Raw genomic sequence first — 12522 nt, 5'->3', positions numbered from 1 at the left:
GAAGTTTTTGGAATATTTAAATTACTTACAGTTATATTTTCTTCCTCTATAGAGGGCGTCGTTACTTCCGAAAATTCGACGTTCCAAATTTATACGTAGCTTCGCGGAGTTGTTGAAGGCGCCTGGTTCTTTCGCTAGATAAAAATTTTCCATAAGAGTCAAGTTCTGCTGCTGCTTCGTCTGGGTTTAGCCCATATTCCTGATAGACTTCGATGAAAATGCGCAGGAGATAGGCAGGACTGGTCGGTAGTCCTTCGGATGCGAGCGTCATTTTGATGCTGGTCGGCGTCATTCCTTCCACGCAAACAGATGGGTGTTGGTCCTTCATATATGCCAGGTATAGGCGTACAATGTTCATTATTTTTGTTTCGCGAAATCTGGCCTTTAAAAAGCGACCGTCGCCATTCGTTGATTGTGACGTGAGGCGTACGATTGGAGGGTGCAAGGGGTCCAGTTCAAATTGGCTGTCTGTGTTCGAATGTTGAGATGTGGTTGCCAATGTGTTTAAACTATTTTCGCCGCTGGTAGGTGTCACTTTCATTTGTTTGGGTTGAATGTTTTCGTTAGCTGAACGGTACGGGTTGATAGTGTCACCTTTTTTAAAGTTTATGAAATTTGTTTTTACTGCTGGTATTGCAAGACCAGCAATCGGATGTTCGGTGGTTGTGGGAGGAACGGAAAATTGTTTTTTCGCCGTGGCAAGTAGTAATTTGTCTGACGTCTTACTACTGTCGTTATGATGATGATTGTTAGCGCGATCGTTGTCACGTTGACTTGACTGCTTACGACGTTTTCGGTTGCGCCTTGCCTTATCAGCAGCTTTCTCCTGAAGTCGTCGAATGCGTTGATTTAAAAAAAAAATAAACTAAGGAGAATTTATAGCTATACATATACACAAGGGGGTAATATAATTTTCGGAAGATTAGGGGGTCATTTAGTTTTTATGGCAATATGGTTTGACATTTTTAGCAGGGAGATTATTGAAGCAAATAATTTTTAACTAGGGGGGACAATTTTTATAACTATCTTAAAACTAGGAATAACTAGAGGGCGTGATTTAATTCTGTGAAGATTCGGGGAGATTAATTAGAGTTATTTTTTTTTGTGGTAGTAGAGTTGGGCATTTTCAATGAGATTATATAATATAATAGTTCGAACTAGAAGAGACAGAAAGAGCTAAATGCTTCGGGGAGCAATTTGGTGGATGGGAGAGGGTAAGGGTTCTTACTGTAGGTAGAAGAGCTAACAACAGACTTTTAATAGGATCAGTTATATTGAAAGTTTTTATTATCCAGTCCACAATGTCCGAGAGTTTGATAATTCCAGTGCCGCGATTATTCTCGAACTGAAACAGAGGAGCACTTGGGATTTTTGATGTTCCGGAATGTGCTGGGAACTCCTTCTCTGACTTTAATCCTCCGAGACCAGGAGCTACTTGCTTCGGTTTGGTTGCAACACTTCCAAGAGATGTCACTTTCGGAGCCACGTCTAGTGACACCTTCTGGCCTTTACAAGGAACTTTAGGAGAGGAAATATTCCTCCTCTTCCTATAACTTCTAGGCACCCTAGTAGATGTTCCCTCTTGTGGGTCATCAGCTTCGCCCTCGTTAGTGAGCGTAGATGTTTGTTGAGGTTGATGGCGTAGCTTTTTTTTGCATTTCTGCGAAAGAATGTTTGGATCGTCCCACAAGGGAACGTTTCAGTTTATCCCCGCGTAGTTTGTACGCGGGACATGCCGAGATATCATGCAGACTCTCCGCACAATAAGGACACTTTTCGGCTTGCTTACTGCACGAATCATCTAGATAATTCTCCCCGCATTTTCCACAGCGGGGCTTATTGCTACAATGGGTGGCTGTGTGACCCAATTGTTTACACTTTGTGCAATTCATGACCCGCGGTACAAACAGACGCACAGGCAGACGAACCTTGTGCAAGAGGACGTAATTTGGCAAAGCGGTTCCAGCGAAGGTCACCCGATAAGAGTTTGATTGGGGGTTCGTTTTTGAACCATCCCCCGCAACTACTACTGAGTGCAAACGCTTGTACTTAAGTATTTTCACTGGCTGAAGTAAGCGGTCTCTAAAACGGCCAACCCCGTACTCCAGCAGATCCTCGCATGTCAAACTCTCATCGGTGACAACGCCTTCAGACTGTACTTTTACAGCTGGAATATACACGTGATAGTCCTTCGTAAAGTGCTCGCAGCAAGCAATATCGTTTGCCTGCTTTGAGTTAGCCAACACGACCCTGACCCTGTCTGAGCGGATCTTTCTTATTTCGGTCACAGCCGAGAACAGTTCCGTCAGGTCTTTTGAAATCTGTAATAGATTCAGCGATTTTGTTTTGGGCCGAAGGAAGACCACAAAGGGACCGGTTGAGTGCTCTGGATATTGTTTGGGTCGGGGGAGAGCCTTGGGAGTCGATTCGACCTCCATTTGGCTGTCCGGGGAGGGAGCCATCGACACCGTCGACGCACGGGGTTAGCACCCGCGCAGACGGGAATAAACCGTAAATGTGTCAAAAGAGGTAGATTTTACTTACCTGTAAACGCACAAGTCCAGCTTATATAGCTGTACGACGCACAAGTCCAGCTTATATAGCTGGCTATTGTTCAATCCTCACTATGCGAACAAAAGGCTGAGAAATGTGGCCTAACGGTTAACAGCTCCAAGCGAACCTAGAGCAACTCTGATTTAAAAACGAAATCAGCATAAATGTTGTTCTAGCCGCTTTGACGGCATTCATAACACACGTATCGAAACACGCTTTTCTCTTGAAACTTTTTCGTTTCGTTGTTCGTGGTGTTCGTACAGAGCTAAGCTCTTAGGTACAGACAAGTAATACTAGCGCCGCCATCAAATCGGTGGTACATATATGAAACAAGCACTATCTGTCAAGTTGTCCCTGGGTTGTAATGCACAATAAGGCTAAATACTTGTAGGATGCGCTATATTATGATGATCAAATTCCAATGTGTAGTGTTTCGCGGGAGTTTGGTTACAGCATTATTTTGTTGGGTAAATTATCGTCCGGATTACTGGTCACAACTTCAGAAAACCCAATAATAAAACCTTCGCTTCGGTTGGATGTTTTATCCATTGGTTTTTTACATCCCACTATCAATTATCTTAAGTATTGATAGTAGTATTGCTCATTTAAGGGTAACTATTAGATTACAATTGCCTGCCCTGAGTGTTGTCAGGAATCACGAATCAGTATATTTTGGCTTGATTGGCATGTTCCCCATGTTATTCGGGAATTTTTGCCTTGCCATGCCGTTTAATTACTTTCCAAGAAAATGACAACATAAACAATCAAAATACAAAACAACAAACAGACCGGATTCTTCACTGCTGAAGATCCAAAAAAACCTACTGATAAAGCTTATAGCTAGCTGGGTTACGAACAATAGCATTTTCTTTAGTTTTAGCTCCCTGTACACATCTTCCTTAATGGTATCCACTTCTCCGTATTTTGACCTGAGTTGTTTGATAGTGGCGGGATTAGTGCGCGGTGCCAGGTCATGAAGCTTTACTTTAATACTGCTTGTCTAATGTTGTTGAGCATAATCAGTACCTGATGACGTAGATGGTGAAAAAATAACGACGACGCACGTGCCAATTTTTACTTTAGGGCAGATAGTCACCATCACTAGCGCTTTCCTAGAGGTAGTTGCCTAACCTGTCATCTGTGAACAGAATAAACATGGAGAAGAAGAAATTAATAGTGCACTGTTCAGCTCAATGTCGTATATACAGGTCTGGCGAAGATGGCATTTTGGTATTCGTAAGATGAATCTTACATGAGTGGTGTGAGTGATCACAGAATAAATCGACTTGCTTTCGTCATACCGGTCGTTCAGCTCCCATTGAATCGTGTGAACGCTATGACGTCGATCCGTTGTGCTTCTGGATTGTTTACAAATTTTTGGTTGCCAACACTAGCAAACCAGGCGTCTGCTACGCCGCCATGATTTCAAAACTTAAACCGCGCGTTAGGGTCGATTCACAATAAACAGAATCGATTTCATTCGACACAATTTTGTGCTAGTACGAGTACGTTTAATTTGTTGGTGCACCATGGTGTAAAGTTTTTTTTATTCACCGACATGTCTAAAACAACACATTAAATTTTCTTCAATTAGCTGTGCAATATTTTCGCTTTTTAACAAATGTCTAAAAATTGAGTCATGCCGTACGGTATCTGACTAGTGAAAATCGAGCTTCGAACAAAACGAGCAGAACAATTTGAACTGTCAGTGGGGTCCATAATTTGTGTGCCCGCTGAGATGTTGACTTATGTCAGTTCAGTACAAATGGGATAGGGGTGCCATATACGTGTAGCAAACCGTGTGTTCTGCCACACCTATATGTATACCTCATTGTGTTCAGCTTACTGCGCTGTCAATTTTGATAACACATATTCGAATGCTGAGCTTTCAGCATCTTGGTTTTCTGAAACTCTCGACTGATGAAAAATTGAAAAAAAAAATCGCTGAAGATTCGTGTGACATTTTTTTGTAGTAATGTCCAACAGATAATAAAAATAAGTGAAACAAAATTTAGCGAAAAGAATCAACACTTCCAGGTAGGACGTATAGTCCAATAGCAAAGCAATTTTTTGTGACGTTGTCACGTGTTCAGGATGACGTAATTAGTTAGCGCCATTGGCTGGGGTACAAAAGGGTTGAGTTCAGCATATAAGTTTTCTTTTCGCACCATTTATTCTCTTTGTTAAAATCATATATACTCAATCGACCTATTCACCGTTGGATATTTATTGATACTCACTTCTAAGTAATTATTTAATTTTATTTCTCTTTTCAGTATTCATCCCAAATGATGTAATAAAGGTAAGTTGAAACCTGTCTAATTTATATTTAGCTCGAATGAATGACCATTATGTATTATCAAAGTGCTGTCTAGCGAATATGGGTATTCGATGCTATTGTAAGGTCTTCTGAATATGAGTAAACAGCCCCAATCTTCATTAAAAAGCCATCTATACATAGATTATTTTTGGCCTGTAGTCTTCTTCATCAAATAAAAAGATAGGTGGGTGATGTTAGAGGCATAACCAAAGCGAAGTAGGCTTTTAATACGATACGGTTTTGTACTTGGTTCAGTTTCCGTTCGAATCCAAATGGACTGACCATCAAATAAAATCAGCTTTCTTCCATTGTCAAAGATGAGAAGCTTCGAACAAAAACTGTTCAACATTTGCAGCTCGGTGCACGAAATTAGAGCCAACTAATCAGGAATGAGCTTCAGTAAGATGATTAAAAATCGGTTTTTGATTCGTCGGAGATAAAAAAAATTGCGAAGGAAAAGTTGTTTAAATAGGGATCTTTAATTTGGAAAAATTGTGCCAGTTTTTCCTATGTATTGGTAGCGGATGTCCTTACGAGTACACTCATATCATTCTTAAACCTTAATTATTCTTTTATGATTTTTAAATTTAAAAAAACCAAATTAAACTCAACCAGCAAACTGACAGTTGTCCTACTAAATGACGTATCTGCAAATATCTCGTCCGCCTCATTGTTAACCGGGACAGCACCCCACACAGCATGATCTGGTACTTTGTCAATCCGCTAGCAACCTGCCATCCCAAGTTTCATCTGCAAACTATGGTAGATCTGATAAGGCAACCTATAGGGTCGTGCAAGTCGCATGGGTTTGGATGTGTTATTGTCCTAAAAGCATAAGCATAAGCATAAGCATAAGAGATCGCCCGTAGTTGCTACTCCGTTATTGACCAGAACCAAATTAGGTTGCAAAATTTTCATTGGAACAACATGCTTGGGAATAACATGATGAGCCACATTGTACAATCTATTTTGATTCCTGCATGTTGATCAATATCGACGCCGGCCACGTCCGAATGCAGATCTTCTGGGAAAGGAAGGAATGTTAGTCCGATACATGTTGCTACTAGAGACCGAGGAATCCTCTGCATCTCCACATGTATCACGGGAATGGGAGAGTTGTTAGTAAGTGTGCCAGTGGCGTTATCATGTAATAATTGCTCTGGGCAGCCGGCTGCCGAGAATGTGGGAAATTTATCATTTGTTGTATTAATACGATTAGCAAAATAAGCAACTTGAACTCCGGAAAGCCGGCTATAAGGAGCACTGCTTATATTTCTTAATAATATTCAATCACGCGACGAATTTTTTCGTGGTTTCTATCGTGTCGGTGCTGATTTTACCCGGTGATCGTTTGAATAAAATGAGGAATCTTATACAGAAGGTTCATCACACTCTTCCATAGGTGTCGCGAAGTTGGTGATTCGCTCCATGCAAGCGATGCGACCTGTACATAGTTCATTAGGTAGTAGTTTAGTAAGTTTTCGAGAACACGATCGCTCGAAAAAGACGATCTTGTTTAGTTTTTGGTTCTTTTTAAACACTGGGTAGCCGGCTACCGAGAGTATCCTATGTTTTCTAAACAAAAGCAATTTCAACTCCACACAGCCGATCGTGGGAGTTTTGCCTAGAAAAGCTAATCTTATCTGCATAATAGGCCGGATCATAAATAGTGCGACATTATTTAGACTAATTTCGCTATACCTTCCCCACAATATATTTTTTGGGTTGCAAACTACAGACTGATAACACGTTATACACACAAAGAGTTATGATAGCTCGAGATGTTATAAATCAACGAAAGTATTTCCTATTTCTAATATCGGATTGTTTGCGAAATACACGTATACGAACGATTATATCGAACATTAAAGGGAAATACAGAGGCTCGTTAACGATGCACGGGCTTTCCACCAATAACGGAACTTGAAATTAGATTCATTAAAACAGACGCGGCGAATTTTCAGTACGTATTGACGCGCGATCATCGTTACTAGTCAAATTAAAGTCTTATTGGAGCTGATTTCCCAACAACTATTCATTTGGACGGTATTGTTTTCTCCGCTAGATCTGTTCGCACCCTCTCATTCTGCTACTATTGGCAGAAGGCTGATAGCACCCAGTCGTCGCCGGTCTAAGGACCAAATGACATTAATAAACTTAGACTCGCGTGGAGGCATGAGATAGAATTGAAAGCTGAACGAACATGACAGCAAAACACTTATTCTTCGTGCTGACATAACTGAAGGTAATTGCTTATCGGTCCCCGATTCCTCTCGCGAATTGTCAATTCTCAAACCTTATACATGATTGAAGTCATCATTCTACTCAAATAAGACCATGTGTTTTCCCTAAGCACATTGAATGCTCTTTGGATCAGTTCCCCCGTTGGTAAAACAAGCCCTAAAGAAACATAGAAATTAGTTTGCTCAGTCCAAAGAAAAGTTTGCCGACCGGCAGATACGTGTTCCCGAATATTAAAGAATCAAAACCTCTCCTCATACGCAATAAAATAAGAAAGTAAAAAAAACAGTTGAATATCCAAGGCGGCTCATTTCCAAAGATAGCACCGCCTATAAAACACCCAATAAAACATAGGTGACAAGGGACGCGGACGAAATTAGCTGAGCTGGAGTGGCTGGTTTGCCACCTATTTTTCGGGCGAAGAATTTTGGGGCGACACCTGGTAGTCGCTAGTCGCTGGTGAAACGCCAATTATTTGAATATGCTAATTTTTCTTATTGCCGTATCTTTTTTCACTTTTCGGATTGAATTTTTTTCTCTGAAAAACCATTTTTCACTATCTTTAGAATATACACTGTGTTTCTAGATGTTTTCTGTGCACTTTTATTGTCCTTGCATCGGGAATCGACGGCCCGTAATGCGAGGAAAAGATATTTTTTCATTTGCCGGATTTTGATTTTCACAAACTGTCACCACTCGCGTCACTCAAAAATATGCCGAAAATGCTTTTATAAGCCACTTAACTTTATATAATCGTAAAATTGCACCCTTATTGACACTTTCTATAACCGGGAGGCAGTACACTGCGCCGAAAATAATGAAAATTAACCGACTCGAAGGGAGCTCTACAAGAGTCAACCGCTCGCGACGAAGATACACACTCGAATCTGGATGTGTTATTGTCCTAAAAGGAAACAAACTAAAAAATGTTTTTTTTCAATAGTTTCGGGCCAAAAAATTGAAAAAGGACTGAGATATTAACTCACGGTACTAATCTGCATCAGAATATGCCCTAACCCGCACACCCCTAAAGATCCCTATTGAATTCTCAAATGACGGTACACGTGGATTACCTAGAGCTATTAAAAAAATGCAAGAAAGTCAAAGTAGGAAAACAATGTTGGTTAGCCCTAGGAATGCATGAAGCACAGCACGAGAGCCTACCACGAGCTGAGAAGACGCTTTGAACGAACCAAAAGCAATAAGCACTGACTCCGCTCGTGCTAGGTAACCTTCGTGCTCGAGCTGTAGGATTCGAAGAGCTAGCACAACGAGTTAGCACCATAAGGTAGCTCGGTAAGCTCCCAAGTAACAATTCAAGTTTTATTGCATGCTACAAGTGCAATCTACGTTTTATGAGTGACTATAAAACTACTGTAAAACCTGAATTGTTACTCGGGCTGGCCCGGTAAGCTTGCCACGGTGTTCCTAAAACCGTTATTAACTAAAAAAAATGACCATAAATTCGGCATACGGCATTCGACAGATACAGTATCCAAGCATCTTTTCAGTGAATTTCAAAATGATCCATTGAGGGATTCGAGAGATATGGCGATTTGAAGTTTTATGATACGTTTCATAAGGCTACCAGCAAACACCCACGGGTTTGGTCCAATCTCTATGAACAAAAAAATATTTGTCTACTTATTTAGTACATGGCATTCAAAAGCTATAGTAATCAAGTATATCCCCTGCAAGTTTGGAAATATTTCATTGACGGAATCGAAAGTTATAACAGTTTGGATGTGGTATGCGGTCATAGATGGGTTTTCTACCAGACTTCAAGCGTGAATCCATGTTTGTCCATTGACTATTTAGATCGTTTATACGTGTCGCGATTTTTAAAGGAAACCCTTACTATTTTATTACATAAATATAATGTACAAATGGTGTTATTAATATGGTGCACTGAAAAAATATGAAAATAGGGTTGTCTACCAAACGTTAAATATAATGTGTAATTTAAAAAAAAATAGATGAAAGTTGGAATGTTTACTTCAAAAGGCCTTATCTCAATGGTATGTTGACTGATTCTAATTATTTTTTCATTATTGAACAGGTAGACGTTTCATCGTTAATTTTCATCAAGAAGAATATAAAATAGAGTTGGCTACTTCAAACAATAGACAACTTAATTATCCTCAACTATATGTATTATCACTATTTAGTAAATATCTTTATATTCAAAACGACGACCTATCAATTTCTATACATTAGTTGAATGCAACGAACGCAAACTATAAATCATGGAAAAATAAAACCATAAATTCAATGCATATACTAAAAAATATGAAGGTATTTGCTGATTCAGATCAATTTATGTTATGATACGGTTTTTGTTGGAAATTTTGTACAATCGTGATTCGCTGGTTGGGTTGACAGATGTTAAAACTGGGGGATGTTATTAGTAGGGGGATCAAAGGGGATGTTATTAGTACAAGTTCATCTGCTCATATCTCTAACTATTGTCAGTTTGATTGTCGAATTGAATTTAACATGAGAATTTGACATTCAGATGTCGACAATGGACCAACTAGCGCGGAGGTCCAACTAAAAAGCGGCTCCTGTTAAAAATTGAGCGACCAGCGAATCACGACTGTGTTAGTTTTAACATTTCATATATCCATAATTTGTAGTAAACAGCAATTGCAATCAACTAGTATATAAAAATTGATAGGCCGCTATTTTTAATACAAAAATAATCACTAAATAATTATAATACATATAGTTGAGACCAATTATATTGTATATTTATTTATGTAGACAACTCTATTTTATATTCCTCTTGATGAAAATTAACGATGAAACGTCTACCTGTTCAACAATGAAAAAATAATTAGAATCAGTCAACATACCATTGAGATATGGCCTTTGGAAGTAAACATTCCAACTTTCATCTATTTTTTTTAATTTACACATTATATTTAACGTTTGGTAGACAACCCTATTTCCATATTTTTTCAGTGCACCATATAAATAACACCTTTCGTGCATTATATTTATGTAATTAAATGGTAAGGTTTTCCTTTAAAAGTCGCGACACGTATAAACGATCTAAATAGTCAATGGACAAACATGGATTCACGCTTGAAGTCTGGTAGAAAACCCATCTATGACCGCATACCACATCCAAACCGTTACAACTTTCGATTCCGTCAATGAAATATTTCCAAACTTGCAGGGGATATACTTGATTACTATATCTTTTGAATGCCCTGTACTAAATAAGTAGACAAATATTTTTTTGTTCATAGAGATTGGACCAAACCCGTGGGTGTTTGCTGGTAGCCTTATGAAACGTATCATAAAACTTCAAATCGCCATTTATCTCGAATCCCTCGATGGATCATTTTGAAATTCACTGAAAAGATGCTTGGATACTGTATCTTTCGAATGCCGTATGCCAAATTTATGGTCATTTTTTTTAGTTAATAACGGTTTTAGGAACACCGTGTTGCCAGATGAGCTAGAACGGTGTAGTGGTGTTAGCTATGGAACGAAAGAATAGGACAAAGCAATAAATATGCGTTGGTGAATGTGCGACAGGATGCTGAAAAAACCTGTTTTAATCCACCTAGCGCTGCAATTGCGCCTTTCTCATTTCTCTAAACTATGGCTCGGTGGCTGGCTATGTTCAACATAATTGTGGAAATGTCCATTACATTCTTAGTACACTTTGCACATATACACAATGGCTTGCCAGCCACGAACTTGATGAGCTACGTGTCGACGGTGAAACACTTGAAACAAAAAAAAAATATCATACTTAGTTAGCCTGATCAGCATTAGTTCAATGTTATCTGCTTGCTAACTCATTTTGTCATGCGGGAGTGGGTGAGTGAGGAGGGCGAAAATCCCACGATCGATCGACTCCCCAGCTTAATTTGGTATGGTTTGTGATATAGTGGTGGTTTAAAACTTATAGGTTTGAGTGGAGGGGGTATGAGGGATGGATGGGGTGGTGGTCCGAGGGGTGATTTAAGGGGACTTTAAAGGGAGAGGAGTGAACAGTAGAGGGAGGGGAGGATAAACCCTCTCCGTATACCCTCAACTACGCCCCTCTCCAAATCCAGAAACCTTACGACAGTCAAAAAAAATTTTGGCCCTCCGGGATTAGGTTGACGGTTTTCAGAGTGATTGCATAACCTTTCCATATGAGAAAGGCAAAAATGCGCCAAAATCCAAAAAAGTGAATTTTCGTCAAATTTTTTTTCGAGTTTGCATCAAATATCGACGTTTCATAATAAAAATTCATAAAAATTCTATTTTTAATTTTTTCTATAGTTTATATGGAAAATTTGTGGCCGCTCTCTTAAACCCGTAATTCCGGAACCAGAATTCCGATCGATACAAAATTCAACAGCTGCCGATGGGAAGGTTGCATCTGAGAAAAATGATTGACATTTTTTGACACATACACACATACAGACTTTTTCCGATCTCGACGAACTGAGTCGAATGGGATATGACACTCGGCCCTCCGGGCTGGGATTAGGTTGACGGTTTTCAGAGTGCTTGTATAACCTTTCTATATGAGCAGGCATCATTACTCACACTGACACGTTGTTTTTTATTCTACTTTGCTATAGCTGTGCTATAGCTCCGTGCAGCGTGCTAGCTATCACCGTGCTAGCGAGAGCTCTCGCTCATCGGTGCTCGTGCTACTTGCTAACTCTGGCTCATCGGAAACCAGCACAAGCACTAGCTCAATGAATTTAGCTCTGACGCATTATGAGCCAGTGCACAGGAATGGGACACGGAGCAGCACGGTACTTGTGCATGCCTGTTTAGCCCCTTTGGGATTTGTATTTGTATTTGTATAAAAAAGTCCAACTGACAATTTGTCTAAATGAACTAAACTAAACTAAGTTAAACTAAACACAATTAAACTAGTGACAATACACGACGACGAAACTGCGAAGAATTCACGACGAAGTCGAAAATTTCAGCAAACTCGTTGAAGCGACGACTCATTGCTAAAATCGGACTATTGGCAGCGTAGTTAGTGCTGCGCATTTCAGAATACAGCAGGGCTCGTGGGCGAAGAGAACGGGTAGGCGCGTAGAGGCTGATTTGCGCTAGTAGCTCCGGATCATCATATTCAGCCATCAGAATCTTTGACACGAAAGTAGCCTGCGCTGCATGTCTCCGATGCGTTAAAGTATTAAGTCCTAGAAGACGGCAACGGTCCTCGTACGGTGGCAGGTTTAACGGATCGTTCCACGGCAATCCACGTAACGCATATCGTATGAATTTACGCTGGACTGCTTCGATCCTAAGGCTCCACGTAGCTTGATGCGGGCACCAAACGACGTTTGCAAATTCCAACTGCGGGCGCACCAATGAGCAATAAAGAGCCTTGAAGCATAGAGGATCCCGAAATTCACTGGAAATTTTGAAAATAAATC

The 12522-nt window shown here is 40.0% G+C and overlaps 1 protein-coding gene across 3 annotated transcripts in view; it reads left to right on the top strand.

The window, feature by feature from the left end:
- Positions 1–12522, top strand: part of LOC131679013 (tyrosine-protein kinase Mer) — a 424032-nt gene that overhangs the window by 260660 nt on the left and 150850 nt on the right. For all 3 annotated transcript variants that reach the window (XM_058959521.1, XM_058959522.1, XM_058959523.1), the window contains one exon: positions 4830–4855. In XM_058959521.1, coding sequence (XP_058815504.1) covers positions 4830–4855 — 26 coding nt within the window. The remainder of the gene's footprint in view (positions 1–4829; positions 4856–12522) is intronic.

The sequence above is a fragment of the Topomyia yanbarensis genome, chromosome 2 (assembly GCF_030247195.1).
Source record: "Topomyia yanbarensis strain Yona2022 chromosome 2, ASM3024719v1, whole genome shotgun sequence".
Taxonomy (NCBI): domain Eukaryota; kingdom Metazoa; phylum Arthropoda; class Insecta; order Diptera; family Culicidae; genus Topomyia; species Topomyia yanbarensis.
This window is presented reverse-complemented; position numbering and strand designations above follow the sequence as displayed.